The 27298-nt window shown below is 39.6% G+C and overlaps 1 protein-coding gene, 1 non-coding gene and 2 pseudogenes across 2 annotated transcripts in view; 1 reads left to right on the forward strand and 3 right to left on the reverse strand.

Moving 5' to 3' along the window:
* Positions 1-631: 631 nt before the first annotated feature.
* On the reverse strand, positions 632-704 carry TRNAK-CUU (transfer RNA lysine (anticodon CUU)). The gene has a single exon. It is a non-coding gene; the product is annotated as a tRNA-Lys (tRNA).
* Positions 705-4091: 3387 nt separating this feature from the next.
* Positions 4092-5824, reverse strand: LOC104602312 (14 kDa proline-rich protein DC2.15 pseudogene; annotated as a pseudogene).
* A 7999-nt stretch (positions 5825-13823) lies between these two features.
* LOC109115028 (protein METHYLENE BLUE SENSITIVITY 1 pseudogene) lies at positions 13824-14003 on the forward strand (annotated as a pseudogene).
* Positions 14004-17881: 3878 nt separating this feature from the next.
* LOC104602313 (NADH dehydrogenase [ubiquinone] 1 beta subcomplex subunit 8, mitochondrial) overlaps positions 17882-27298 on the reverse strand; it is a 29849-nt gene continuing 20432 nt past the window's right edge. The window contains exon 4 of the mRNA XM_010265942.3: positions 17882-18140. Coding sequence (XP_010264244.1) covers positions 18084-18140 — 57 coding nt within the window. The 3' untranslated portion in view covers positions 17882-18083. The remainder of the gene's footprint in view (positions 18141-27298) is intronic.

Genomic DNA, 27298 nt, shown 5'->3' on the forward strand with positions numbered 1-27298 from the left:
AAGAGTCAAACCTCCAACAGAGATAATAAACTTGACAAAAAACTCCCGAACAAGGCGTCCCAACAACTAAACCAACAAGGGGTTTAGAGAAATTCGGAGAGAATTGATTGTTAAACTCAAACTGTTCCTCCAAAACCAGATGAAATAACCCACAAACCATTAAATATATATACCTTATCAAAACTATCTTATTTTAAAGATAGGTGGCCTACCATCTATGGAGGAAGCCTTTTAAAAGTTAAAAAACTCCTAGAAAGGCAATTACATCCACATTCCAAATAGAGGACTTGTTGTACTTGAGCCCATTATTTTTTAATTATTTTCAAATTATTTTATACTACTTATACAATGAACTCCAGATAATATTAAAGCTCAATTTGAAAAAAGTATAAATATAAATATATAAAAATGCAAAATCTTATATTTTGTATGTATTTTTATTCATAAGGCATCATTTAGAAGGAGTACAAATATATATTTTAAAATAGGTGAGAACATCTATCTTACAAACTATAATGGATATGAGTCCTGTGATTGCTACAACTCAGTGGCAATACTGTAAAAGAACAAAAAAATGCAAAAGCTGTTTTGATTGGATTAGAAGATGTTTCTGATAAAAATTAATGCTAAACGCCCACCATGGGGTTCGAACCCACGACCACAAGGTTAAGAGCCTTGCGCTCTACCGACTGAGCTAGACGGGCATTAGACACCCTAATTTTATTGTATACCAAATCATTAGGAACTGTTTTTCTTTTAACCGAATTCCCATTAAGTAATTTGTATACCAACCCTAAGGTGGTGTTTGGAACTGATGGCGATCCCTCTTCACCGAATTTTCAGAAAAATCAGTGATTTCTTTAATTGTTGTTTGGTATCCTTACTGCCATGAGGCCAATGTCAGTGTATAGTACTCACATGTTTTAGATGCCATCTGTGGCCTGAATGATACATCCTTGACAAAGAATCTAAAGTATAACATTAGATTGCAAGAATTTCTCAGAAATGGTTGCAAAATTTGCATAAGATATCACAGGAAAAAAGAATCAACATGTCTTAGCATAAAGTAACATATCCGGTGATTTGTAAAGCACCGGATCATTGTCTCCACATTACACATAGGATGCCATGTCATCCCTGAGAAAAAGGAATCTGCCAGGAATCAAGGAAATGAGGAATCACAAAAAAAAAAAAAAAAAAAAAAAAAATGATGATCCCTCCTTTGGACCTGATTCCAGGGGTCGTTTTATCAACAATTTCCCGAAAATCAGAAAAATCAGCCATCAAACAAAAAATTAATCGGCATTTTAGAGGAATCACAAACCTGGATCCGATGTAATGTCATTTTTTGAAAAATTAGCATCCGTTCCAAACACATTCAAAATCTATATTCCAGTCCTTACATTACAATGTATTAGATTCTCCCAAATAGGTTTTTATTTTTCATTTTAAAACATACCCAAAAATTGATGACTTAATTGTCCTGAACATGTGGCGACGATTTGGGGACTGAAATTGTTCCATGAAAAAAGGGTGGATATGAAAAGGCTGCATATGGCATTTCTATTTTAAGGATTTATCTCTTTTTTACGATTAAAGATATTCCTATGAATAATGAGATTTTAAATGCAAAAAGGAGATAAATCCTTAAAATAAAGAATGGCAAATGCAACCAATGCTTAATTAGGCATTGGTTGCACTGATTGGAATATAATGGTTCTTCTCCTTAATTAGGCATACTAATGCTTCATACATGTTTCCATTGCACTGATTAATACACCTTCAGTCAGCATTCCCCTTTGCATTTATTATTATTTTTTGGTCCCTTTCATAGATGTATGTGTAAATCAGGTCGTGCCGTTTACAGCCAAGTTCAACATGGCATGACGGCATGCAGGTCGTGCCCAATCCAGTACGATTATTGGGCCATGTTGGGCTTGAGGTTTCAAATCTACGGACCGGCACAACATAGCATGACTGGGGTTCCAAGTCCACGGGCCATGCTAGGCCAGGGGTTCCAGGTCCACGTGCCATGCCACCCGCAGACTAGGGCTGTTCACGGGTCGGGTTGGGTCGGTTTACTGGCGTTTTTCCAACCGACTCGACCCGGTCGGTTCTAGAAATGAAACCGAAACTGACCCAATACTAAGTAAAACCGACCTGGTCGGTTTGAATCGGTTTGGGTCGGTTTTGTGAATGATTCTCTCGGTGTAAACGGTAAAGGAATCAAGTCTAAGAAAGCAAAGGCTGGATGCCTGGAAATTAAAAATGATTTGATGGATTAAAACTGATATTTTATATATCTGAAATTTTAAATATAATATGTATATTTCTGAAATAAAGCTAATATATATATATATATATATATATATATATATTTCCACAAATATATATCTGAAATATATATATATAGTAAAACTGAAATATATCAAATATATATAATATATCTAAGTCGGTTTGGGTCGGTTCGGTTTCGGTTTTCACACATCACACATGAAAACCGAAACCAAACCGAACCATCGGTTTATGTTTTTTCGTAACCCAAAACCGACCGATGTTAAGAAAAACCGGCCAACTCGGGTTGGATCGGTCCAAGTTGATCGGTTTGATCGGTTTGGGTATTGTAATGAACAGCCCTACCGCAGACCACATGCTGGCACGGCCTGCGGACTCGTAGATATATAGGGGTTTTTTTTACAAAAATACCCCCAATAGTTATAAATGGCCATATAGGGGTATTTATGTATTTTGGTTTTTTTGTGAGAAAGAATGACACAAATGCCCCTGAACAACTATATAATAGCTAGTTTGGGGGCATTTTGGGTAAAGTGATAAATAACTTTACAATGACCAAAATACCCCTCCCAACAACTAAAAAATAACTAGTTTTTAGGGTATTTTGGACAATTGAATTATTTTCAATTCCTATAAATAGCCCTATCCTCCACCATTCTCATCACACCAATTCAACAATTCTTATAAATAGCCCTATCCTCCACCTTTTGCAATTCCTACAATGACCAAAGTCGAACAATAGAAGAAAATGATGAAGTCAATATTTTTTTGTATACTCAATAGTTGTATAGAATTTTTTCAAATTATTGTAAATTTTGTTTCAATTTTATTTAATTTATTTGATATTTTTTAATAACGTAATTTTGTATTTTCAATTTATAACTATATTGTATTTTTATACTTTATTAATTTATTCCAATTTTCATATTTCATTCATCCAACCATTGTATGCTTTGTATCAATCAAATTTAAATGAAATAAAATTCCTATTTTTCTTCCAAATTGTTGTTCACTTCGAGTCTTTGTCCCTTTGACTTCTTATTTGGTTAAGTATTTTTTTTCATTTTTTTTGTTAGATTTCTTATTTTTTCAAATAGCTCCTAAAGAAAGTTAAATATTTTAGTTTTACTTAACAAAGAAATAAAAATAAATAAAAAATGTCAAAAAACCAAAAAAAAAAACAGTCTGGCCTATTTGGGCCCATGCCCAAGGCCCGATCTGTGGCCCAAGCCCATGGCACGCCCTACAACCCACCTGGCCTAGGCCCATGCACGAGCCCGCACAGGCTTAGACCATGGAACATGCCAGGCCGACCCCCCAAACTATCCCTAGAGAGGACAACACGGCCTAAGACAGCCTGTACTTTGCACAGTCCAGCATAACCTGTTTTACACCTCTACCCTTACACTGAATTGGGATATGCCCCTCACATAACACTCCTCACACAGACCTCACATCCACATCCCACCCTGTATTTGAAAATATCTCCAATGAATAATAATATATAAATATCGGAAATGTTCCCTATATGCGGTTAAAACATGCTATGAGGTCGGTATGAGAGGAGCATATCCGAACTCCCTTGCAGTTAACCCTTTACAAAGGATGAAGTTAAAATTATTTTGTTCTTGTTTATCATACAGAATCTCTATAAATTGTACCTCGTGAATTAGCTAGGCAATATGACTTGTCTCTTGTCTCTAGCTTGGCGCTTATTTCTTTCTCCTTTTCCCAAATTGCAAGTTAAATTTGAATAATACATAATAATATATAATAATCTCTCGAGTTGACCTATGGTCACAATCCTCTAATTAAAGATAGCTTTATTTGATATTTGAGATATATAGGTATTTTTCCAATGAAAGAGATAAAGACAAGATTTGTTCATGGTGACCCCCTCCTTCTGTACTAGAGAAATAGAACACATCTTAATATTTAAGATAAGTAGATAACTACTCCATCTTCCCTTTCAATTCAATTCGTACTACATTTAATGTGCAGAATCTGATCGTTAAGAAGCTTCCGCTGGTCCTTCTGTATATCTTCATCCTAAGTAGACAAGTTTCTCAAGTACAGAGGAACGAGAATGTCAATGAATGAGCACCCAAGTTTGACTATGGTGACTGAAACTTCAAAATTCTCCATCTCTCTACGGGAATCGGAAGGTACTGTGCCAATCAGGATATATGTAGGCCCCCCGTAATCTGTACAGAACTGTAGACGATTTGAACTTGGTGTTGACAACTGACAAGGACACAAAGGCGCTCGATCAGTGTGACATTCCTCTTATAATTAATTATCAGAGGAATAAAACCATGCTTCATGTTAGCCCAGTCGACGACATCTGTATCTTTTGAAAGTTGAAACAATGAAACCCAACCCCATTTCACACACTGCAAGAATTAAGTTGCCACCGACAGCACAATGCGTCTCCATCTGTTATTTGAACCATTACCCACTACCTCGATCCCTACTCTCACTGATCAGTTTGTTCAGTAAAGCTGCCTCATGGATCGATCAGCCATGAACATTCATAATGATTGGAGTTTGGAGCATGGTATCACTTCATAATTCATATCGACCTCCCTCCGAAAATGAAATTTTCTATATCTTGTTGATTGGAACACAGAGCTTACTGCTCCATGCATGCGACGCTAATGAATGGCTAGACCAAACCCATGTAGGTTAATTAGCAGTAACGTCGCTTCCATAGATATTGTGCAATAATAAAATCCAATAATTTCATTCTGAAATAAGACTTCTTATTTATACAGCTACAAAACAAAAAACAGACCCGTCCATTGTCATTATTAGAATTGGGAGAAATTAAGAAGGCTACAGAAGATGTAGATCAGGAAGGTGAGGAGCCTTCCAAGTTCCATCCACCAAACGAATCAAGAGTACAATTACGAGGAAAACTTTTAAAGACACACAATCAAAGGAGGAGAATTCCTGAAACCAGATCGAGCAGAAAGCAACACACCAATAATGCATGAAGAGAGAAATAATAAGAAGAAGCGTAGCGCTTCGGGGGCTTAATTAGGCGCATTGGAAGCCAGAGGGGACCTTCTTGCCACAGTAATTCAACAGCAAGCTCAAGGAGACGGGGACATTCAAGTGAATGCCCAAGATGTTGGCCTTGATGGCAGTGCAGAGGCAAACAGCGGCTTCGAGATCAGCAAGACCCTCAATGAGAGTGCAGCAAGGGTACTTTGGTGGGGTTCCGATGACGAGGTGCACCAAATCGTTCAACAGGTTGGCACAAACGCCTAGCTTCAGTGTGTCCCTTGGGCAACTAGGGTATACAGGAGGCTTTGGGGGTTTTGGGGTTGGCTTCTTTGGTGGTGGTGGGCAAGGGACATAGGTAGAGCTCACAAGAGTGAAGAAGAGAAGGTTCAAGGCAAGGAGAAGAGCAAGGGACGCACTACTCTTGGAAGCCATCGATATATCTGAAGCTAGCTAGTATCACTTAATTGGGTTTGTGTTTAAAGGCCGGCCGGGAATTCTAGGATGGGATGATGGGGAATGGGGTAGTGGGTTAGGGTTTTATAGGTGAAGACTGTGATCAGTTTGGGATTAAAAAATCAGAGGCGGCCCATGTGGCCACATTAGCTAGTATCAGGCCATAGCTGGCGGTGCAACTTGGATGATAGCCATTAGGGTTCTAAACTTTGGAGCTTTCTGATGAGCTGATGCCTGATGGGTTGGCATTTATCAGCTGCCTCTCTGCTTCAAAATACACTCAACCCTGACGATTTTCTTATCTAGTTTTAGACAGTATTGGCGTTATTGTTTTCAATGTGTTTCCAAATCACTTCCACTCAATATCTAGATACTTGTATGACGTTTTGAAATATGGAAAGTGGTAGATATGGGGCTGACGTGCTCTTCTCCTATTGGTTACACTGCCTCCGTTGAGCCACATACTGTTTTGACTTTTGCGAGTAGAGTTCCGTTGGCGCTTGGTTATTCCCATTGAAACTCTAATTTGAGAAAAAAAAAAGAAAACAAAATTGATGAAAAAGGCAAAAAAAGAAAAATTCGAATATATGCCCCGGTCCTTAATTATGGTGAAATAAAGATCAGCTATAAATGTAGACCTATTTAATAGATTATTTAAAAATATGGAATAAAAAGTTAGGAACATGCAAATATAATTTATTAAAATTTACTTATATATATATATATATATATATATATTAAAAGTAAATAAAGCGTTTGCTAGCAAACCTTTTGTTCTGTATTTTTGAAAATCTATATTACTCACAACTAATTATTTTTTATGGAAAATACCCATTTCCTCATATTTTGAAAAATTTACCTTCTAATAAGTTTTAGTTTTAGTCAAAAATATATTTTGTTTCTGAAAAAAGAGTGAGAAATATAATTAAAATATACATGTGATATGCACAGCCATGTTATAGACAATTTGGGGTCCTAGGTATCTTATTTCTTGCTACTAGGCAGACTATAGTTGGCTTTGTAATACAAACTTTCTTTAAACCAAATTTTACAGCAGTATTGGCTTTGTTGTTTGTTCTCGAATTTGAGTCCGACTTCAGCTGTGAGAGACGTAAGGTTGTGCTTAAGAGTTTTTTTTTTCCTTTCTGCCTAGATATTAGCTAATATTCACAATTGAGCTCCTTTCAGAGGAGCTCCCAGAGAAAGTGGGTACTCAATTTAATGGCTTCAATTCTCTTGTCAATGCCAACTTCATTTGGAAAGTGCTTCAAAAGAATTCAATTTCGATCCTTCCATGTAGAGAGAACTCATGAAAGTAAAGTGAATACAAAAGGTTGGTATCTTATCTACTAAACTCAATAGGCAAAGTTAACAAAACCATTTGAGTATTGCTATCAATTAAGCACCGCCCTTCATGCGAGGGAGTAGGGACCCTTTTCTTAAGGAATAAAAAAAATAATATAATAAAATACAATCAAATTGTATATTCTACGTAAGAATTACAGTTGTACACATGTAAGGGAGGGCCCACCGCCATATGGGTCCCACGAAGAGGATCTTCTAGGGTTTTTATTAGCCCACTAGATCGTAGTAATTAACCATCAGGGATCACATTCTTTGGAATAGACAAATTGTGAATTTAGAATAAAAATAATAATAGAGCTTGATCAACAAAATCTGCATTAATTTCTTTATTTTCAAGAGAGAAGGGGGTCGGATCTCTTTCATGGTTCCTGTCCCTTTTTGTACTCAAGCCCTACACGCTACAGACAGTAGGTGAAGCTTCCCTATTTGAGAGAATCATATCTTAAAACAAATTAAATAAGTCACAATCTAATTACAATAAAATAGAACAAATTGATGGGTTTAATTAATCAATGGATGTAGTTTCCAAGAGTAAGAGATGAGAAACAAAAGGATCATGACATCTGGTTAGGTCCAGTACGTCTTCATCAACAAAGAATAAATTGCTAATTAATCAAGAATATATATCATAGTATAAAGATTATAGTTGGTATAAGTTCTCTAATTATCGACGCGATTTTGGTTGTAAGGGGTCCACGCGGCAACAGCGGGTCCATATGCCAAGTTGATGGATTGTCCATGTGGCAATATAATAGAGTAATGCATGCCAAGTTGACAAGCTTATCACCATCGAGGGAGTAGTTTTAAGGTGCCTCGCGTCTGGACAAGAACCCGTGATATGGAGTCTGGGCCTTAGAACTTTGTATCTTCTTGTTTGGTTGCTACTTTGAATAACGATTCTGAGTATGAGTCACTACTCACTAGAGTTGGGAAAGAGATAAACAATAACTTGAGTTTGGGCGCTATGTTGACCCAAGAAAATGACTTCACGCTTGAAAGAAGACACCCCTAATTCGCTGGCCTATTCCTTCAAGGATATGGAGTATGGAATACCTCTTGCAGAGACCACTGCAGTTTTATTTCACAATTTAAGGGTGCCCCATTTGAACTTCCATAATACCTCTTGCCCATGATTTGTGTATCTTTCAAACTGTGACTGCTTTTGCATTGTGTAAGAGAGAGAGAAAGAGAGAGAGAGTCCGCCTGCAATGTGAGCTGATCTAGACCAGTCCCACTGGAGTCCACCTTTGCCGCCTTGACCCTGATTTCCTCTTGATTGTGTTGATCATTAAAGAAACAAATTACAACTGGTTGAGTTTAGCCACCCATTGTTGGGATTTTCCCTTCTACTTGAAGTCTAGTTTGTCCCCATCCATTCTTTATTTGGGCCGCGAAAGACGGGACGTTTAGACTTTAGACTCAAATATAATCTACGTTCCCAAGGACTCAATTAAGTAAACCAGGCTCTTTTATACTTGTAGGTTCTTTCAAGACTTGAAAAGATTGACAACTCGTGTAGAAGGAAAGAGTATATATTTTCCTTGGGATTTTCCTTTTATACTTGGGATTTTCCTTTTTCTTGTATATTTTCTTTTAGAGGGAATGAGTATATATCTATATATATATAAAAGCCTTATTCCATCTTTCGTTGTCCTATACAAACTACTCTTATGATAAGGATTATCCCTTGGCTTGAGTGATCACTAACTCCGGATAGGAATTGTCCCTTGAATTAAGGAATATCCTCCTAGTTTGACAGCTCACGCCAATACTCTCCCTCACGTTGGTGCGTACAAATCTTGGATGCCCAACTTGCCAAGTGAGCTATAGAAGATTTTACTGGATACAACTTTTGTAAGTATATCCGCCAGCTGGTCTTCAGACTTGACAAAAGGAAATCGGATGATTTTGTCTTCGATATTTTGTTTGATGAAATGTCGGTCCACCTCCACGTGCTTTGTTCGATCATGTTGAACAGGATTCTGAGAGATATCTATGGCAGCCTTGTTATCACAGAATAGGTCAATCTCAGAGGTTGGGGAGAAACCGATTTCAGTCATTAATCTTTTAAGCCAAAGAAGCTCGCAAAGTCCTTTAGCCATTCCCCGAAACTCAGCTTTAGCGCTTGATAAGGCCACCATCTTTTGTTTTTTACTCCTCCATGTGACAAGATTTCCACCGAAAAATGTAAAGTACCCCAAGGTGAATCTTCTATTCGAGATATTTCCAGCCCAATCTGCGTCTGTATAGCCTTCAATCTTTAGATGATTATTCTTTGAGAACATAAGTCCTCTTCCGGGTGAGGACTTCAAGTATCGAAGAATTCGCATTACAGCATTCATGTGATTTTCGCTTGGACAATGCATGAATTGACTTACCACGCTGACAGCGTAAGTGATGTTTGGACAAGTATGTGAGAGGTAAATAAGTTTACCAACCAGCCTTTGATATCTCTCCTTATTGGTAGGTACTTGGTCTGGGTATTCTCCAAGTTTATGGTTTTGAATAATTGGTGTGTCTGCCGGCTTGCACTCCAACTGTCCTACTTCGGATAGTAAATCTAAAGTGTGTTTCCGTTGAGACAGAAATATACCTCTCCTTGATCTAGCAACTTCAATTCTTAGAAAATATTTGAGCCCTCCTAAGTTCTTCATTTCGAACTCAGTTGCCAATTGCTTTTGAAGTGTTGCTATTTCTCTTGAATCATTTCCGATGATAATCATGTCATCTACATATATTATTAAAGTCGTTACCTTCTCTCGTTGGTGCTTTAGAAATATTGTATAGTATGAATTGCTTTGTTGAAAGCCATATTTCTTCATCGCAAGACTAAACCGCTCAAACCATGCCTACGGTGATTGTTTCAGTCCATATAGTGCTTGTTGTAGTTTACACACAACTTTGGTCTTGGAATTTGTTGTATAACCAGGTGGGATGTCCATGTACACCTCCTCTTCAAGGTCACCATGGAGGAAAGCGTTCTTTACGTCGAACTGGTGTAGCGACCAATCAAGGTTTGCTGCAAGAGATAATAAAACTCTAACCGTATTCAATTTGGCCACTAGTAAGAAGGTCTCTTGATAATCTACGCCATGTGTCTAAGTATAACCTCTCGCGACCAGCCTCGCTTTGTATCTCTCGATCGACTCATCCGCTTTGTATTTAATGGAAAATACCCACTTACACCCTACAAGTTTTTTCCCTTAGGCAAGGAAACAAGAGTCCATATTTTATTCTTCAATAGTGCCTCCATTTCTTCCTGTATGGCCTATGTCCATTTCGGGTTTGTCAGAGTTTCTTGAACACTGGTGGGAATATGATGTGAGGACAATTCTTGCACAAATGTTTTGAGAGGTTTGGAGAGTCTCTTTGTTGATACATAATTGACAATTGGATACTTTGACCTCCGGTCCTCAATATCTGGAGAATATCTATTTGGCGGTTTGCCACGATTATGCCTAAAAGGTAAAGTGTAACCAGCAGAAGTATTCATATCGTTAGAGCTTTAAGGTGTAGTAGGAGAGTTTACCTTAGGATCATTCGCTTTAGTAATATTCTCAGGAGATGGGTCTTCGGGTATTGTGGAGGTTGGGGTCGTTATTTCTTCTGCTAAAAGTGGCGATGGCGATGTAGATGTTTCTGGTGTTGTAGATCTCTCTCTTGAAACTACACCAGTTGTAGAAGGTTCTTCGTTGACCACCTTTTCTGTTGAATCACTATTATTCAGCCAATCAGGTAGAAACAAGTTATGTTATGCACTCTAACTCTCCCCTAGAGAGAAGAATTGGTTTCGGAAGGAGAGTATAATGTTTCAGATTCCAAAAAAGTAACATCCATGGTAACATAGGTCCGTTGGGTGGCTAGATCATAACATCAGTATCCTTTCTGATGTAACGCATACCCCAAAAATAAGCACCGAGTTGCTTGTGGATCAAGTTTTGTGCGTTGATTTTATGCAGATGTACGAATTCCACACAGCCAAAAACTCGATGTGGAATCATCAACACGGATGGCAGAGAGACATGTGATGAAAGAGCTTGTAATGGTGTCTTAAAATGTAAGACTCATGATGGCATTCGATTAAGGAGGTGCACAGCAGTAGCAACAGCATCAGCCCAATGTCGGTTAGGTACATGTGCTCCAAGTAGCAAAGCACGAGCAGTTTCGAGTATGTGTCGATTCTTTCTCTTAGCAATGACATTTTGCTGTGAAGTCTGTGGACAATAAGTCTCATGAAGTAGTCCATGAATCCGGAAATAATCTTGGAACCGTTGATTTATGTATTCCCCGCCATTATCAGACCTGAGAACCTGAATTTTAGCTGAGAACTGAGTCTTCACCATCACATGGAAAGATTGAAATACAGTCAACACTTCATCTTTATGTTTCAGCAGATATAACCATGTCATGCGAGTGCAGTCATCAACAAAGATTACAAACCAGCGAAACCTAGACACTGTAGTTACTGGGGATGGCCCCCACACATCAGAGTGAATTAAAGCAAATGGAACTTTACTTTTATTCATACTTAAAGGATAGATAGTTCTATGACTCTTAGCTAAGATGCAATTGTTACATTGAAAATCACAAGGTTGTATATCTGTAAATAAATCCGGAAATAAATGTTTCATGTAACCAAATGATGGATGTCCCAACCGGCGATGCGAAATCCAAATCTGTTGTTCTTTGGTATTACTTTGATGATAAGCATGATGTGCTCGACCCATACTAAGATCATCCATGTAGTAGAGCCCCCCCCCCCCCTCCTAGTACCACGCCCAATTATCTCCTCGGTGAGAATATCCTGAAGAAGACAAAAAGTAGAATAGATGAGCACAGCACAATTTAGATCAGTGGAAATTTGGCTAACAGATAGTAATTTATGGGAGAGAGAGGGAACAAGCAAAGTGTTCTTTAAGGATATTGTAGGTGACAAGGTCACAGTGCCTGCTCCTGTGACTGGAGATATAGCCCCATTGGTATTAGCAATTGTAGTCCGTCTTGGTGGTGAAAGTTTTGAAAAATCAGTGGCATCATAAGTCATGTGGTCGGTAGCCCCCGAGTCAAGTATCCATGCATTGCTATTAACAGTGTTGTGGGGGAGATTGTTACCTGAATATGAGAGGTGTACGTCTCCTTGTGGTAGTTCAACAGGTGGTGTGAATGACAGTTGGGGTTCTACTGTAACCATCACAGCCTTACCACCAGTTTTAGCCTTGTCTTGACGCTTTCGGGCTTGGAGTTCATGCCACCAGTCGGGGTAGCCATGTAGTTTGAAGCAATTCTCCCAGGTATGCTTCGAGTTACCACAATGAGAACACTTAGTTTTATTAGAAGATGTTTGAGATTTAGAGGACATACCAGATTTTTCGTTGCTCAAAGAAAGAGAGCCTGTTGAGGATGAAGTAGGTTGTCCCATTTTAACACTTTTGGAGGCCAAAACAGCTCCTAGAGTTTCAATATTGTTACCGGTGATCATGACCTTTTGCCGGATAGCTTCCCTACGAACATGTGCGTATGCCTGTTCAATAGTGGGAAGCGGATGCATTTGGAGTACATCTGCTCGAATCTTGTCAAGTTTGTCATCAAGGCCATCTAAGAAAATATACACTCTCTCTTCTTGAAGAAGATTATTATACCGTTGAATATCTACAGCACACTTCATTGGATTTGGACGACAAAAATCAATTTCACGCCACAAACCTTGGAGATCATTATAATATTTTTCAAGAGATCCTCCAAACTAGCGCAAGCGGGTCACACGGCGTCGGAGATCATATACTTGCGAGGTATCACTGCCATCAAAGTAAGTAGTAGCAACAGAATCCCACACCATCTTTGTCGTAGGGAATCGAATAAAGTTACCGATCAAGGATATGTCCATGGAGTTGATTAACCAGCCCTTGACAATAGCGTTGTTCATGCGCCATCTTCGAAAGGTTGGGTCAGTCTGAGGAGGTTGGGGAAGCTCGCCATTAATATATCCCAATTTGTCTTTGCCAGAGATATACATCTCAACAACTTGGGACCAAAGAGCATAGTTGGTGCCGTCCAACTTGATGCCAATCTGTGCGGCGGGAGTCTCTGTAGTCGAGGTTGGTCTGTGCAAGATTTCAGCCATTCTGGTAGTCACTTCGGTGAGGGTAGGATTGGATTGTTGTTCCTCAACCGGATCTGAGGTTTCTGAATCAGACATGGTTGTATTTACCGAAGGGTGTCCTTGCTAATGGCGTCTCGGAGTAGAAGAGCTTAGCGCCGCAGGGCGGAGAAAGAGGTGAAAAATCTCGAGAATCAAAACATCGAGTTCGCAATCTCAACGAAGGAATCCGAGTTCCTCTTGTTGGTCGAAAAAACCGTTTGCACTTCGTAGATCTCCGAGATCAAAAACCAAAGCTCTAATTAAAAATAGTAATATTCTAGTACGGTGACGAATTACCTCAAGAACGTGATCTTGATGATGATCTCCGTAGATGCTCCATAGAACCGATAAATTTGCCCAGCAGATTGAACATGCAAAGGTCCTTTGGAGATCGCCTATCCAACTGCATATGCAGGGCAGAGGAAGAGGTGATCGCCTATCCGGCTGCATCCGACTTCCGACGTCGGAGATAGACGACTTTATTGCTGCTCCAAACTTCTATTTATCTCTCCTGGTTTTCGGGTGATTTGTCGTTGATCATCAGGCGGAGAGAGAACCAACCATGACTGGAAAGACAAAGCCTAAGAAGCACACGGCCAAGGAGATCGCCGCCAAGATCGATGCTGCTACCACTAACAGAGGAGGAGGCAAGGTTGGGCTCGCCGACCATTCTAGGCTCAGCACGGGTGGCCACGCCAAGTTCGAATGCCCTCACTGTAGGATCACCGCTCTGATACCATGACAACTCGTGTAGAATGAAAGATATTATTCTTCCTTTTCCTTGTATATTTTTTTTTATAGGGAATGAGTATATATATAGGCCTTATTCCATCTTTCCTTGTCCTATACAAACTACTCCTATGATAAGGATTATCCCTTGGCTTGAGTGATCACTAACCCCCGGATGGGAATTGTCCCTGAATATCCTCCTAATTTGACAGCTCACGCCAATAAAAATTAATTGATCAGAGGGTATAACAAAGCCCATGAGTTACAAATTGACAGTTGGGTCGCTGGTGTACTTGAAAGTTGAAACCAGTCCATCAAGCTAGGTTCAAAGCTATGATATGAACTGTGGCTGTTTTAATGTTTGGTTGCTAACTTGATCCCAGGCAATTATATTCTCTTTAAATTACCTAGCTAGGCCAGTTGTAGATAGTGCGTGCGGTTATTATCTTAGAGAAAACACTTGTACACACCGGTACAATAATCTGGCTGCCATTAAACCATTTATGTGGCTTAGGCCTTTCAAAAAAGGATGTACCATGCATGGCCCATAGGCCATGGGCCATGGGATTGGCGAAACTGCAAATCCCAGAGTTTCGTGGCTTGGATTCTGGGAAGGGACCTCACATCACGGTCTCCTGTCGGGCCTATTGGTGAGGATACTAGCTATTAGGCTAATACTGTCATTACTGGAACAGGGCTGTAGAAGATGGAGTCCAAAGCGGATGACCTCACAGCTTCGCAGCGTATTAGTGAAGGGGATTCTGGTAGCCTTTTTCAAGCTAAATTGGACCCTCGATGGAACATTAAAGTGTTCTTAGAGAAATGCTACGAGGTGTGTCATGGCAAGAAATTAACCATGCCGCTGACTGATTGACTAATAGAAGTCACTTTTGTCATATGTCTTCTTCTAGTATAATTTAAGTGTAACAGTTTTGGTTATATCTACTCCTCCTGTGATGGGATGTTCACGTATGTTATTATTTATGGGAGATGTTCTCAATACACGGTGGGATGTGGCTATAGGTCCGTGTAAGGAATAGATCTCAATTCCTTGACATGTGATGTGTGGGATTTGTTCTCTCCTCCCAGTCTGTAATTCTTTCTAGCCTATTAAAAAATGGAGGAATAAGCTAGAGGCAGAGATACATAAAAAATAATATTGAAATTTGCAGATACATGGCCATCATTGTATGAGCCATGCCCCAATAGAAGTCATTTCATTCCACATTTGTTTGAGTAACGCTAGTGGTATGCAATAAATGCCAGAACAAAAACCCGAAGGGTGTATTTGGTTTGAAGGAAAAAGTAGAGAAAAGAAGGAAAAGGTAGAGAAACCTTTACAAATCTTGTATAGGTTTCCCTACCTTTTCCTTAAAACCAAACATAGCCTAAAATGTTAGTTTTTCTTTCTTCCAGTCTTCTAAACGGCCCAGAGAGATTGGAAATCAGCTACAGCTCAGGGTGTTCTTCAATGTGAATTGCTTTTCTTGTTGTGAATTCCAAAAACAAATTAAAACCATGTAATTTGAAAACAAATTGGGTCTTAAATAAAAACATAAAACCCACATCCTTAGTTGTATATGTATTTTTTATTTTCAATACAGAATCCTAAAATGTCTTTTGTTTAAAGAACACGTTTTCATTTAGTTATTTAATATCATGTTCCATAAATCATAAAATATCTGCACTGCAAAAATTATTTTCATTTTCAAAACCATCATTTGAATGGTTTCAAAAACACATATTGTTTTTAGAGACAGTACCAACTTGTTTTTACTTTTCGGAACAAAAACAATGGTGAAGAACATCTTTCTATTTATTAGATGATAATGGCAATTCCATAAACAAATGAAAACAAAAACATTTATCATGTTGTAAGATGTGTTGGGATCTGCTGTTCTACAAGATGCGTATAACAGGCTACTTAACCAATTACAACTGAACACATCAATGTTCTTTACATTTGGGTGTGGGTGCTATGCCTACGAAAAACTGACGTGTTCAACAAGCTGCTATAACAGGCTACTTATCCAATCACGAGTGAATACATCAACGTTCTTTACGTTTAGGTGTGAGTGCTATGTGTATGAAAAACTGGTACGTTCACAAATGATTAGACGCATAGCCCATTTGTGAGCAGATCTAGAGTCTTGCAAACTAGGGGTGCAAGTCAGGTGGGTTGGGCTGAGTTTATGGTCAACCCAGACCCAACCCTAAAATCTGGGCTTAAGGCCCAAGCCTGAGGTCAAGTCCAATCTTTCTTTCCAATCCAAGCTCAGCCTGCACTATAATTTAATGCACTCAGGTTGAGCTCAGGCTTACGTCGAGCTTAGGTTGATTAATAAACCCACCCAAAAATTTAAAAAAAAAATACCCCAATTTTTTGGGCCTGAGTCCAGCCCGTATAAAAATTCAGGCTGAATCGGTTCGGGCTCAGGTTAGGCCCGCCCAAGTTGCACCCCTATGTAAAACACCCCTTAATTAAATCAAACCTCCCTCTAGCTTGGGACTTAAGACTTCAGACGCATGAAAACTGGATCAGCTAGAACAAGTGAGGTTCATCTTGAACCAGAAATGCTACCCCAAGGTTGATCAAGCTGACCTATGCAGAAAAGATCATAGTTGTCTAAACCGTGTTGAAATTTTGAAATATCTGAATTTATGGACTGCGATTCTAACACAATGACCAGATGGGCCCAACCATGTTCTCAACCTTCAATGTGAAAGCTATCTCTGATGAGCACAGATCTGCAAACAGAAACTTCACAAACATTGCATCCATCTGTACAATGGGGATATCTCTCGTACATGTATGTTAAATTTAGGAAAAATTTCCGATTAGTACCTGTACTTTGTATCTAGTGACATTTTGGTCTCCAAACTTTAAAATGCGACAATTCAGTATTTGAACTTTCAAAACGTGTTAATCCAATACTTACCATTAACCAGCCGTTAACGTTTGAAAAAGACATAAATGCCCTCCAAGGGTCATCTAATTTTCTTTATCAATCATCCAAACCTTGACAAAAATTTAACAATCCAAAATCCTTGCTTCTTCTATTCAATAAAGTTGGGGTCACCAGAATGGCCACCAAGACATGAACCCAACTTAAATAAAAGAGGCAAGGATTTGGAACTACTAATTTTTTGTCAACATTTGGATGATTGATAAAGAAAATTAGATGACCCTTGGAGGGCATTTGTGTCTTTTTCAAACATCATTTAACAGTTGATTAACAACTGATTAACTACAGGTATTAGATTAATACGTTTTAAAAGTTCGGATGCTGAATTGTCTAAAGTTCAGGGACCAAAATGACACTAAGTCCAAATTAGAGATATTTTCAATGTGCAACTGGAAGCCCGTACTATCAGAGCATGTGTAGTGTTTTTGCCTGTAAGAGATCCCGTTGCATCTCCGTTAATTGACAAATTAAATTCATTATAGGCCAGAGCTAATAAAAGCCAAATACTACCCGGATCAAAAACCATAGTTATGTACTGCTCACATCGGGCCCGGAAATTTGAGAGCCGAACTGAGCGGCAGGGCCCAACATATCATATGCCCAGCCCAGCCTTACAAAACCAAATATTACGTTTTATATTTAGTAATTTAAAATCATAGGCCCAACAGCCCAGCTCACTTATATTTTAGGCCCGTGGTCTGGGCCTGGCCAGGCCTAGGGTTATATAGTCTTTACCGTAGGTGCAAAGCCCGGCCCCGATACCCTTAAATTACGCTACCCAGCCAGCTGGATGAGAAATCTTTTTTTTTTTAACTCGTTCAGTTCAGCAAGGGGTACAATAGCTGTAATGGTGTTTCCTATGGCATGTTCATAAAGTGTTTTACATTTTTTTTTTTTTGTGCCGAAGCGAAAATAATGCAATGCGGCCCACAAGAATATAAAAATTTATTCCTACGCCCCAGTAATGTGTTTCGTCAATGACTAAAAATTGAACATATCGAATTCAGCAACAAATGCATTATTTTCATTGGCTCCCTGTGCTCCATATTGTTGAAACAAAGAAACAAGAAGGCATGAGGGGCCCTGAATCCCTGATGATCTAGACAAGACTTTGGAGATTCATCTGTCTATGGTTCTCCTCCGAGCTCCACTCGCAGGTTGTCATATGGATAAACTTTTGGCGTCTGACCAGAAGACACAAGAACCATCACCAAAAGCAGAATTAGAAAGTGTTAAGCGCAACAACTTGCATTTTAAACCGTTGCAAACACACCAAGAAATTGGAAGAAATATTCACAAAGATATCGGATTAGCTGAATGTGATGGCTGTGTGGCAGGCTATAGAACCAACGCATTCAGCTAATCCAAATTCAACAAAGAGAGCAAAAGAAGCATCTACATAAGATGGTAGACTTCATGATCATACAACTAGCACCAATCAGAAGGGTACTTGGGGGGGGGAATAGAGAGAGAGAGGTCTCCAAGACTCCATGGGGAGAAATGCCAAAATATTCATCCCAAAAGGGCAGTCAAGTGCACGAGGTTCCCCAATGTGGGGGATGCGGAGAGATATATGTTTTCAAGGCTCCTAAATTTATCTGAAAAAAAAAACGCCAAAATATTCATCCCAAAGGGCAGTCCGGACATAGTTCCCGCCAATGCGGATGTCTGGGGAGGGACAGATGTACATAGCCAATGCAAAGAGGCTGTTTCCAAGATTTGAAGAACCCTGGTCATCCAGTTCGCACTGGAGCAACCCAAGCATTGCACCGAGGCCCACCCTCATTTCATCCCAAAAACATTTAAAAATGATCAAGTTTTGTCAGATTCTTGAACCCAACTTAGGTCCAGTACAGAAATCACATGACTGGATACTATGCCTTGGGATCTCTTAAAAGAAGCCGAGCATACCCATTACTTGGCTGCATTATGTTAAATTGTGAACGTCAACTTGAACAATTTCTATTAATCACCAACATAAAAAGATAAAAATACCAAAGCTGAAAACCCCCCACCCCAACCTCAAGAAAGAACAAAGGGGAAGAGGGAAGGACAAAAAGAACATCTTACATCCAACAGAGGCTAACCATGTTAAGAGTGCAACAAGGATAGCAAAATATCTGGAGGGACTGCTTACCATAAACTAGATAGTCCCAGGTCATCTCAACCAAAGAGTTGGCAAACCTTCGGATCCATCTGAACAGATCTTCACTCTAATAAAGTAATATAGGGACCACGGTCCAGGTGATTCCTAAAATACCAATCTAAACTTGGAGTTTTGAAAATTAAACTAAAGCACTTCTCTGTAACTCAGATGTCCTCAGAAACAAAAAAGAGATTACTGAGAAAGGATTTCCACTAAGACTAAATTTAAAAGATGAACCCAAGTAACTTCATACTTTGAAGGTGTAGGAGAAACAAGGCACGACAAGTGCTAAATGAAGATAGAACATCGTGATTTTTCTTCCCAAAGAAGGGGAAAGGAAAAGAAAAGAAAGGAAGAACTTTAAGCTGACTATCAACATTCATGTAATCTCTGTTGTAGTTTGTGTATTTGCTGTTCAGAGAGGCTGCACCTCACGCTTCCAAGGGGATTTTCTTGTAACTAATCATTATTTTAATGGAAATGATTTTAATTATCAAAAAAAAAAAAAAAAGATGGGACTTTATCAGCTGAACTGTGAAACCTAACAATTGGGATGACAAAGGGTAGGTGTATTCATCACACTAGTAGAGTCATAATTGCTATTTTTATTAAGGTAATTTAATGGCATAACAATGTATGCATTATGGAGATTCCAGAGCTACCCCACTTCATCTAAAGCTTCAGCATGCCTACGATTTTTTTTCCCTTTTTTGGGGTAATTCAGTTTGCCTATGAGTTAGATGTACAGAAACTTATATGGAATGATTAAGAAAGCAACATCTTCAATCTAAGGCTATAAGACCAGCATGAGGGCAGCATAAAGAACATGCTTTACATTCAAAGAATCGATGATTCAGTATACATCCTTACATGGGTCCAATGCGAGAGATTAACTAGGAAAATAATCAGCTTCTATAGGTTACCAAAGTTGTATAAATTTTAGCAGTACATATTTGGAAGATAAAATCAATTCTTAGGAATGATATCCTTTTTTTAAAAGGAAACTAGTAACTATATTGATGTCATCAAAAGGATGACAAGTATGCTCCTGTACAACTAGGTTTCCCTTTTGTTTGAAGACCAATGGCAGCTACCAGGTGAGGCTCTCCTGTTTCATAGCAGGTGAGGCTCTCCTGTCTGGCCAAGAACCCCTCCCTCCCTCCAGTCAAAAAGGGGAAAATTCATGTCCAGATGTACAAGGCCTTATGAATAATATCAAATTATCAATAAATTACTGGAATAACAATATCATACAATATAAGAAAAAGCAGTAATATCAACATTATTACTTTTCTGATAAGTATCAATATTATTACAATTCTCAATTTTTCTATGTAGGAAAAGTAGTCAACCGTATATTTTTATACTTCATTATCAACCAATAGATATTGGTGCATTCACCAATTATAATGATAATTGAAACCTCAGTCACAATCAAAGGACAAGGAGTCAGGCTTTCAAACCCATATTCAAAAGAGACAGAAACTGATTGAAATAAAGAAAAAGTGATGGTAAGAATGGGAGCAACAATGGGGAGACCTAGTGAGAGCTTAGAGGACTTGGAGTGGAGGGTGGAAGATAGTGTCTTATTGGAATCTTGGGAAAAAAAAAATTTAAGGCCCAAGAAGTGAGAAATGCAATCTTCTCCATGGATCGATCTAAAGCTCTTGAGCCTGATGGTTTTTCGATGGCCTTCTATCAAGATTGTTGGGAGATAATTAGAGAGGATTTGTTGGAGGTTTTTGAAAATGCAACTTTTATTGCCTTGGTTACTAAGAAGAAGGACACTCTCCAACCAAAGTATTTCAAACCTATAAGCCTGGTGGGAAGCATGTATAAGATCATCTTTAAGGTCCTAGCACTAAGATTAAAAAAGATCCTCCCGTCTCTAATCTCGCCGTATCAAGGGGCCTTTGTAGAAGGAAGACAAATTGTAGATCAAATACTTATTGCCAATGAATGTGCTGAGGTGAAGAGGAGGAGAAAGGAAAAGGGGTTGGTTTGCAAATTGGATCTTGAAAAGGCATATGACATGGTGGACTGGAATCTTTTACTAGAGGTTCTCAAGCGGAGAGGGTTTGGGGAGATATGGCCCAGTTGGGTAAAGGGATGCATTTCTTCATGTCATTTCTCAATATTGGTGAATGGTGTAGCTAGGGGTTTCTTTCCTGCAAAGAGGGGTATTAGGCAAGGAGATCCATTATCCCAATTCCTCTTTACCCTAGTAGTTGATGTGTCGAGTGTCATGATTTCAAGGGCTGATGCTAACAATTTGATAAGAGGTTGGAGAATTGGTAGGGAGGAGGTGGTGGTCACACGCCTTCAATTTGCAGATGACATCATCATGTTTTGTGACAGGGAGGAGGGGGAATTACGGTATTTAAAGAGTCTAGTGCTTCAATTTGAAAGGAAGTCCAATCTTAAAGTGAACTGGGGAAAAAGTTGTGTGGCAGGGCTCAATTTAGGGGGAGAGAAAGTGGATTCCCTAGCTAGGATTTTGGGGTGTGAAGTGAGGGGCTGGCCTTTACAATATTTGGGGCTACCATTGGGTTCAATGGTTGAGAGTTTTTTGTACCCTAATTGAAATATTATCCAAGAGGTTAGCAAATTGGAAGAGGAATTACATCTCTTTAGGGGGTAGGATAACCTTAATCAAGTCAATCTTGGCCAACCTGCCAGTTTATTTCTTGTCTACCTTTAGAGTACCAATGAAAGTAGCTAACCAGTTAGAGAAGATAATGAGGGATTTCTTGTGGGAACTAGGGGATACTAAGAAGGATCACTTAGTGAAGTGGGAGGTGGTTTCTAGGAGTAGGGATGATGGAGGCCTTGGGTTAGGAAATATAAGATTAAGAAACACGACTTTGTTAGGGAAATGGATGTGGAGACTATCAATGGAACAGACAAACTTTGGTATAGAATGATTGTAATTATTCATGGATTGGCAGATAACGGCTGGGATGCAGGACTCGACCCTGGGGCTTCTTAGTGTTCTTCTTGGAAAGCTATTCAAGGTATTTTGCCTCTTTTGCTTCCTTATTTCAAATATGATGTATGTGTTGGAAATAAAGTTTTGTTTTGGGAAGATGTTTGGGTTGGTGAAAACTCCCTTAGTGATAGATTTCCTTCTATTTACTCCTTGTCTGAAAACAAAAGAAAAGTGATCTCTTCAGTGTTTGTTGATAACTCCTAGGATTTGGGCTTGAGAAGAGGTCTAAGGGATTCTGAAATGGGGATGGCTGATGATTTGATCACTCAGTTAGGGGAAGTCTTTCTTGATTAATCTTGTAGAGAAAGCAGAATTTGGAAACCTTCCCTTTCTGGTTTTTTCAATTGCTTTTCTTTCTATAACATTTTGCTTCAGACCTCTAACCTTGTAGGGAACTTTCCTTCAAAGGAGGTGTGGGGTAGCCCTGTACCCCCAAAAATTCAGGCCTTTTGCTGGCAAGTGGCACTCCAAAAAATCAACACCTTGGATTTATTGCAGAAAAAGAGGCCAAATATGTGCCTCTCCCCCCATGTTTGTTGCCTCTGTTTGGGTTCTGGTGAGACAACTTCACATTTACTAATCTCATGTCCCTTTGTGTTCTTTATTTGGTCTTGGTTCTCTCCTCTCTTTGGCTGTAGGTGGACTCCCTCCTCGAGCGTGGTGAACCTCTTTGATCCAGCTTTTTACAGGCAACCAACGGTTCGTGGAAGGGTTATGTGGAGAGCCACTAGAGTTGCTATATTGTGGTCAGTGTGGAAGGAAAAAAACAATAGGATCTTCAAAGGCAATTGTAGATCCAAGGAAGAGGTTGTGGAAGGAATAACTACCAAGGTTATCCATTGGTTGAAATCTTGTGATCTTTTTAAGGATTTCTCAGTTGAAGACATTTATAGAAGTTGGGGTATTGTGGCATCTACTACTACTTCCAAAGCTATGATAGAGGAAGTTTGGTCCCCACCAGCACAACAAAGGGTGAAACTGAACTTTGATGGAAGCTCTATAGGTAATCCAGGCCCATCTGGTATAGGAGGTGTTTTCAGAGATAATGAAGGCAAGATAATGGCTCTGTTTGCAAGTCCAATAGGAGTTGGAGATTCCTTAAGAGTGGAAATCTTGGCACTACATCAAGGTGTAAAACTGGCCTAACAATTGGGGCTACAGCAGATTGAGATAGAGGGAGACTCCAAGTTGGTAATTGGGTGGATGCAATCAAGGCAGCTGGGAATTTGGCAATATAGACAGCTGATAAGGGAAATTCTTAGCATGACAAGGGAGGTGGGTGTTTGGTTCAAGTGGGTAAGGAGATCAGCAAATGGTTTTGTTGACGCCCTAGCAAAACAAGGGACTGTAAGGGAGAGTCTTTTCTGGGTAGTGTTGTAATGTTTGATGTTTATTGGATCAACCATTTCTAATAAGGGTTGACTTCTGTATTTCAGTTTAATTTTTCTCTAATGAAAGTTATCGCTTCTGATCAAAAAAAAAAAACAATGGGATATTTGAATATGCAGGTGACAGGATTGGACAACGGTAACAACTCATGAAAGAAACCAATAAAAAAACTCGTGAATGAGTTCAAAAATGAATTCCATATACAACCTGAACACAGTTGAGACCCCTTTTATATCCAAGATAAAAATGTCAAACAGCATGGCAATCTGGGTATCCCTATTTGAAGTTGTTTCCGTTAATTTTTTTCTCATCTCACTTGATAAAACCACCTTCAATTTGAACCCCTAGATTCTAACATTACCCCAACCATAGGATTACCTCAAGTATGAGAAAATTCAATCTATTTGTGGATTCCTTTGAATTGAGAGACATGCCCCTGTTACAAGCCAACTTTACGTGGTCAAACTTCCAAGAGGTACCGATTTGTTGTAAGTTGGACAGATTTCTTGTCTCTTCGGATTGGGAGGAAGTCTTGGGGGGGTGATAGAAAGAGCCTTACCAAGAACTACCTCAGATCACTGCCCAATTAGACTGTCTCAAGAAAGGGTGAGAGGAAGGATCGTGTCCTTTTAGATTTGAGAATATGTGGTTACTTCACCCTGACTTTATTTCAAGGGTGAAACTTTGATGGGAGGAGGATCAAGTGGAATTAAGAGGAAGGGTTATAGATTTTATAAGAAGCTGCAAAGGCTGAAAGCCAAGATTAAGGATTGGAATAGGGAGGTGTTTGGAAGATTAGAAGAAAGGAAATTTTGGATTGCTCACAGATTAGAACAACTAGATGGTCTTGAAGGGAATAGAAGAATAAGGGCGAAAGAGAGGGCAGAAAGATGGAGGCTTAAGCAAGAATTGGAGGAGATTTTGAGAAAAGAGGAGATTAGTTTGAGGCAAAAATCAAGATGTAGGTGGTTAAAGGAAGGAGACGGGAACACTAGTTTTTTCCATTTGTTGGCCAACGGAACAAAGAGAAAGAATTTCATATCCCAATTGGAGTGGGATGGACAAATTTTAACTAGGGAAGATGACATAGCACAAGCCTTGATGAACCACTTCAAATCTATCTTTGCTGTCAATGGAGGTGTTAGAGAGAGTTTGGGTGACTTTGAGTGGAGGGCTGGCCCCAAGGATCTTTTGGCGGATCTAGAAAAACCTTTTGAGACCCAGGAAATAAAAAGAGCAATTTTCTCGATGGAAAGGTCTAAAGCACCTGGTCCAGACGATTTCACAATGGCCTTCTATCAAGATTGTTAGGGGATTATTAGTGTTGATCTTTTGGAAGTGTTTGCTGAATTTTTTGAGAGAGGCAAGTTCAACTATGAAGCCAATGCAACCTTTGTTGCTTTAATCCCCAAGAAGCAGAAGCGTCCCACCCAAAAGACTATCAACCTATAAGCCTGGTGGGAAGCTTGTATAAAATCATCTCCAAGGTTTTGGCCAAAAGGATTAAGAAAGTCCTCCCTTGCTTGATCTCTCCAAACCAAGGTGGCTTCATTTTCGGAAGACAAATAATAGATCAAATCCTCATTGCAAATGAATGTGTGGAGTATAAGGGCCGGAAAAAAGAGAAAGGCATGGTCTGTAAGCTTGATCTTGAGAAAGCCTATGATTTGGTGGATTGGAAGTTTCTTCTAGAAGTTTTGAGGCATAGAGGCTTTGAGGTGAGGTGGTGTAAATGGATAAAGGGATGTATCTCCTCTTGTCATTATTCCATCTTGGTTAATGGGGTAGCTAGGGACTTTTTCCCAGCTAAGAGAGGTCTTAGACAAGGAGATCTCCTTTCCCCCTTCCTTTTTCACCCTAGTAGCTGATGTCTTAAGTGTTCTAATTGCTAGGGCTGATTGTAATAATTTGATCAGAGGTTGGAGAATTGGGAGGGACGCAGTGGTGGTTACTCATCAGTTTGCAGACGATATTATTGTTTTTTGTGGAGGGGAGCAAGAGGAGTTAATCAATTTGAAGAGGTTGGTAAATCAGTTTGAAAAGGCCTCTAATCTCAAAATTAATTGGGGAAAGAGCTGTGTGGTAGGGGTTAATAAATCGGAAGAAGAGGTAGGAATCCTTGCTAGAGTGTTGGGATGTGAAGCTGGTGATTGGCCATTAGAGTATCTAGGATTACCTTTAGGAGGGAATCCAAAGTCAGAAAGCTTCTGGTACCCAGTTTTGGAAAGATTCTCAAAGAGGCTAAAAGGATGGAAGAGAAATTACATCTCTCTGGGAGGAAGAATTACCCTAATAAAATCAACTTTGGCAAAACTACCAATTTACTTCCTTTCTACCTTCAAGATCCCCACTAGTGTGGCTTTTAACCTGGAGAAATTAATGAGGGATTTCTTATGGGAACCAGGGGATACAAAGAAAGATCACTTGGTGAAGTGGGAGGTGGTCTCTAGAAGTAGAGATAGTGGAGGGTTGGGTAAAGGAAACATAAAGCTAAGGAATATAGCCTTGTTGGGAAAGTGGTTATGGAGACTACCTCTGGAACAGGACAACTTGTGGCACAAAGTGATAGTGAGTATACACGGGGTGGCAGAAAACAGGTGGGATACTAGTCTTGACCCTAGGGCATCCCAGTCATCTCCTTGTAAAGCTATCAATGGCGTTTTACCCTCATTTCTTCCATTTATCAGACTTGATTCTTGTGCAGGGAATAAAGTTCGATTCTGGGAAGATGTCTAGTTTGGGGATGTCTCCCTCAAAGATAGATTCCCGTCCATCTACTCTCTTTCGTTGAATAAAGAAAAAACCATTTCCTCTGTCTATCTGAATGGTAACTCTTGGGATTTGGGTCTGAGGAGGGGGTTGAGGGAGTCCGAAATGGGTATGGTTGATGATCTGATTGCCCTTCTTAATACTCTGTTCCTTGATCAGTCTTACTTGTATAGTAGAATTTGGTCAGCCTCTCCTTCTGGGTTTTTCACTAGTGCTTCCTTTTACAATGCTCTTCTCCATTCATCTAACTTGGCAGGAACCTTCCCAACAAAGGAGGTTTGGTGTAACCTTGTACCCCCAAAAATAAGGGCTTTTGCTGGGAGGTAGTACTCCAGAAAATCAACACCTTAGATATGCTGCAAAAAAGAAGGCCAAACTATTGCCTTTCACCCCACGTGCGTAGCCTCCGCTTGGCCTGTGGCAAGACCATTACGCACTTATTTATATCCTATCCTTTTGTAGCCTTTGTTTGGAATTGGTTTTCCTCCCTCTTTGGATGCAGGTGGACCCCTCCTTCGGATGTAGTAAGACTCTTTGATCCGAACTTCTTTAGACCTCCAAAGAAGGGGAGAGCAATGTGGAGAGCAACAAGAGCAGCTGTTTTGTGGTCAATCTGGGAAGAAAGAAACAATAGGATCTTCCAGGGTTCTGAAAAATCTAAGGAGCAAATCATTGATTGCATATCTACCAAGGTCATTCATTGGCTTAAAGCATCCCCTTTATTTAAAGATTATTCAGCTGATGATTTGTTTAGAGGATGGTACACTGTGGCAAACTCTTCCTCATTGAGGTCTGTGTTAAAGGAGCAATGGATCCCTCCTGCATAAGGATGGCAATTTTCCCCATTTCCCTGATCCCCGTGGGGATCCGCCCCGAATGGGGCGGGGATGGGGATGATTTTCCCCCCACGGTGATGGGGATGGGGAAATTTTCATCTCCGTTAGCGGGGACAGGGCGGGGACGGGGAGAGCACTCCCCGCCCCGCGGGGACCCTGATCCCCACTCCCGTGGGATCCCCACTAATATATATGTATGCATACGTTATATAT

Source organism: Nelumbo nucifera, chromosome 1, assembly GCF_055504915.1.
Source record: "Nelumbo nucifera cultivar China Antique chromosome 1, China Antique-T2T, whole genome shotgun sequence".
NCBI lineage: Eukaryota > Viridiplantae > Streptophyta > Magnoliopsida > Proteales > Nelumbonaceae > Nelumbo > Nelumbo nucifera.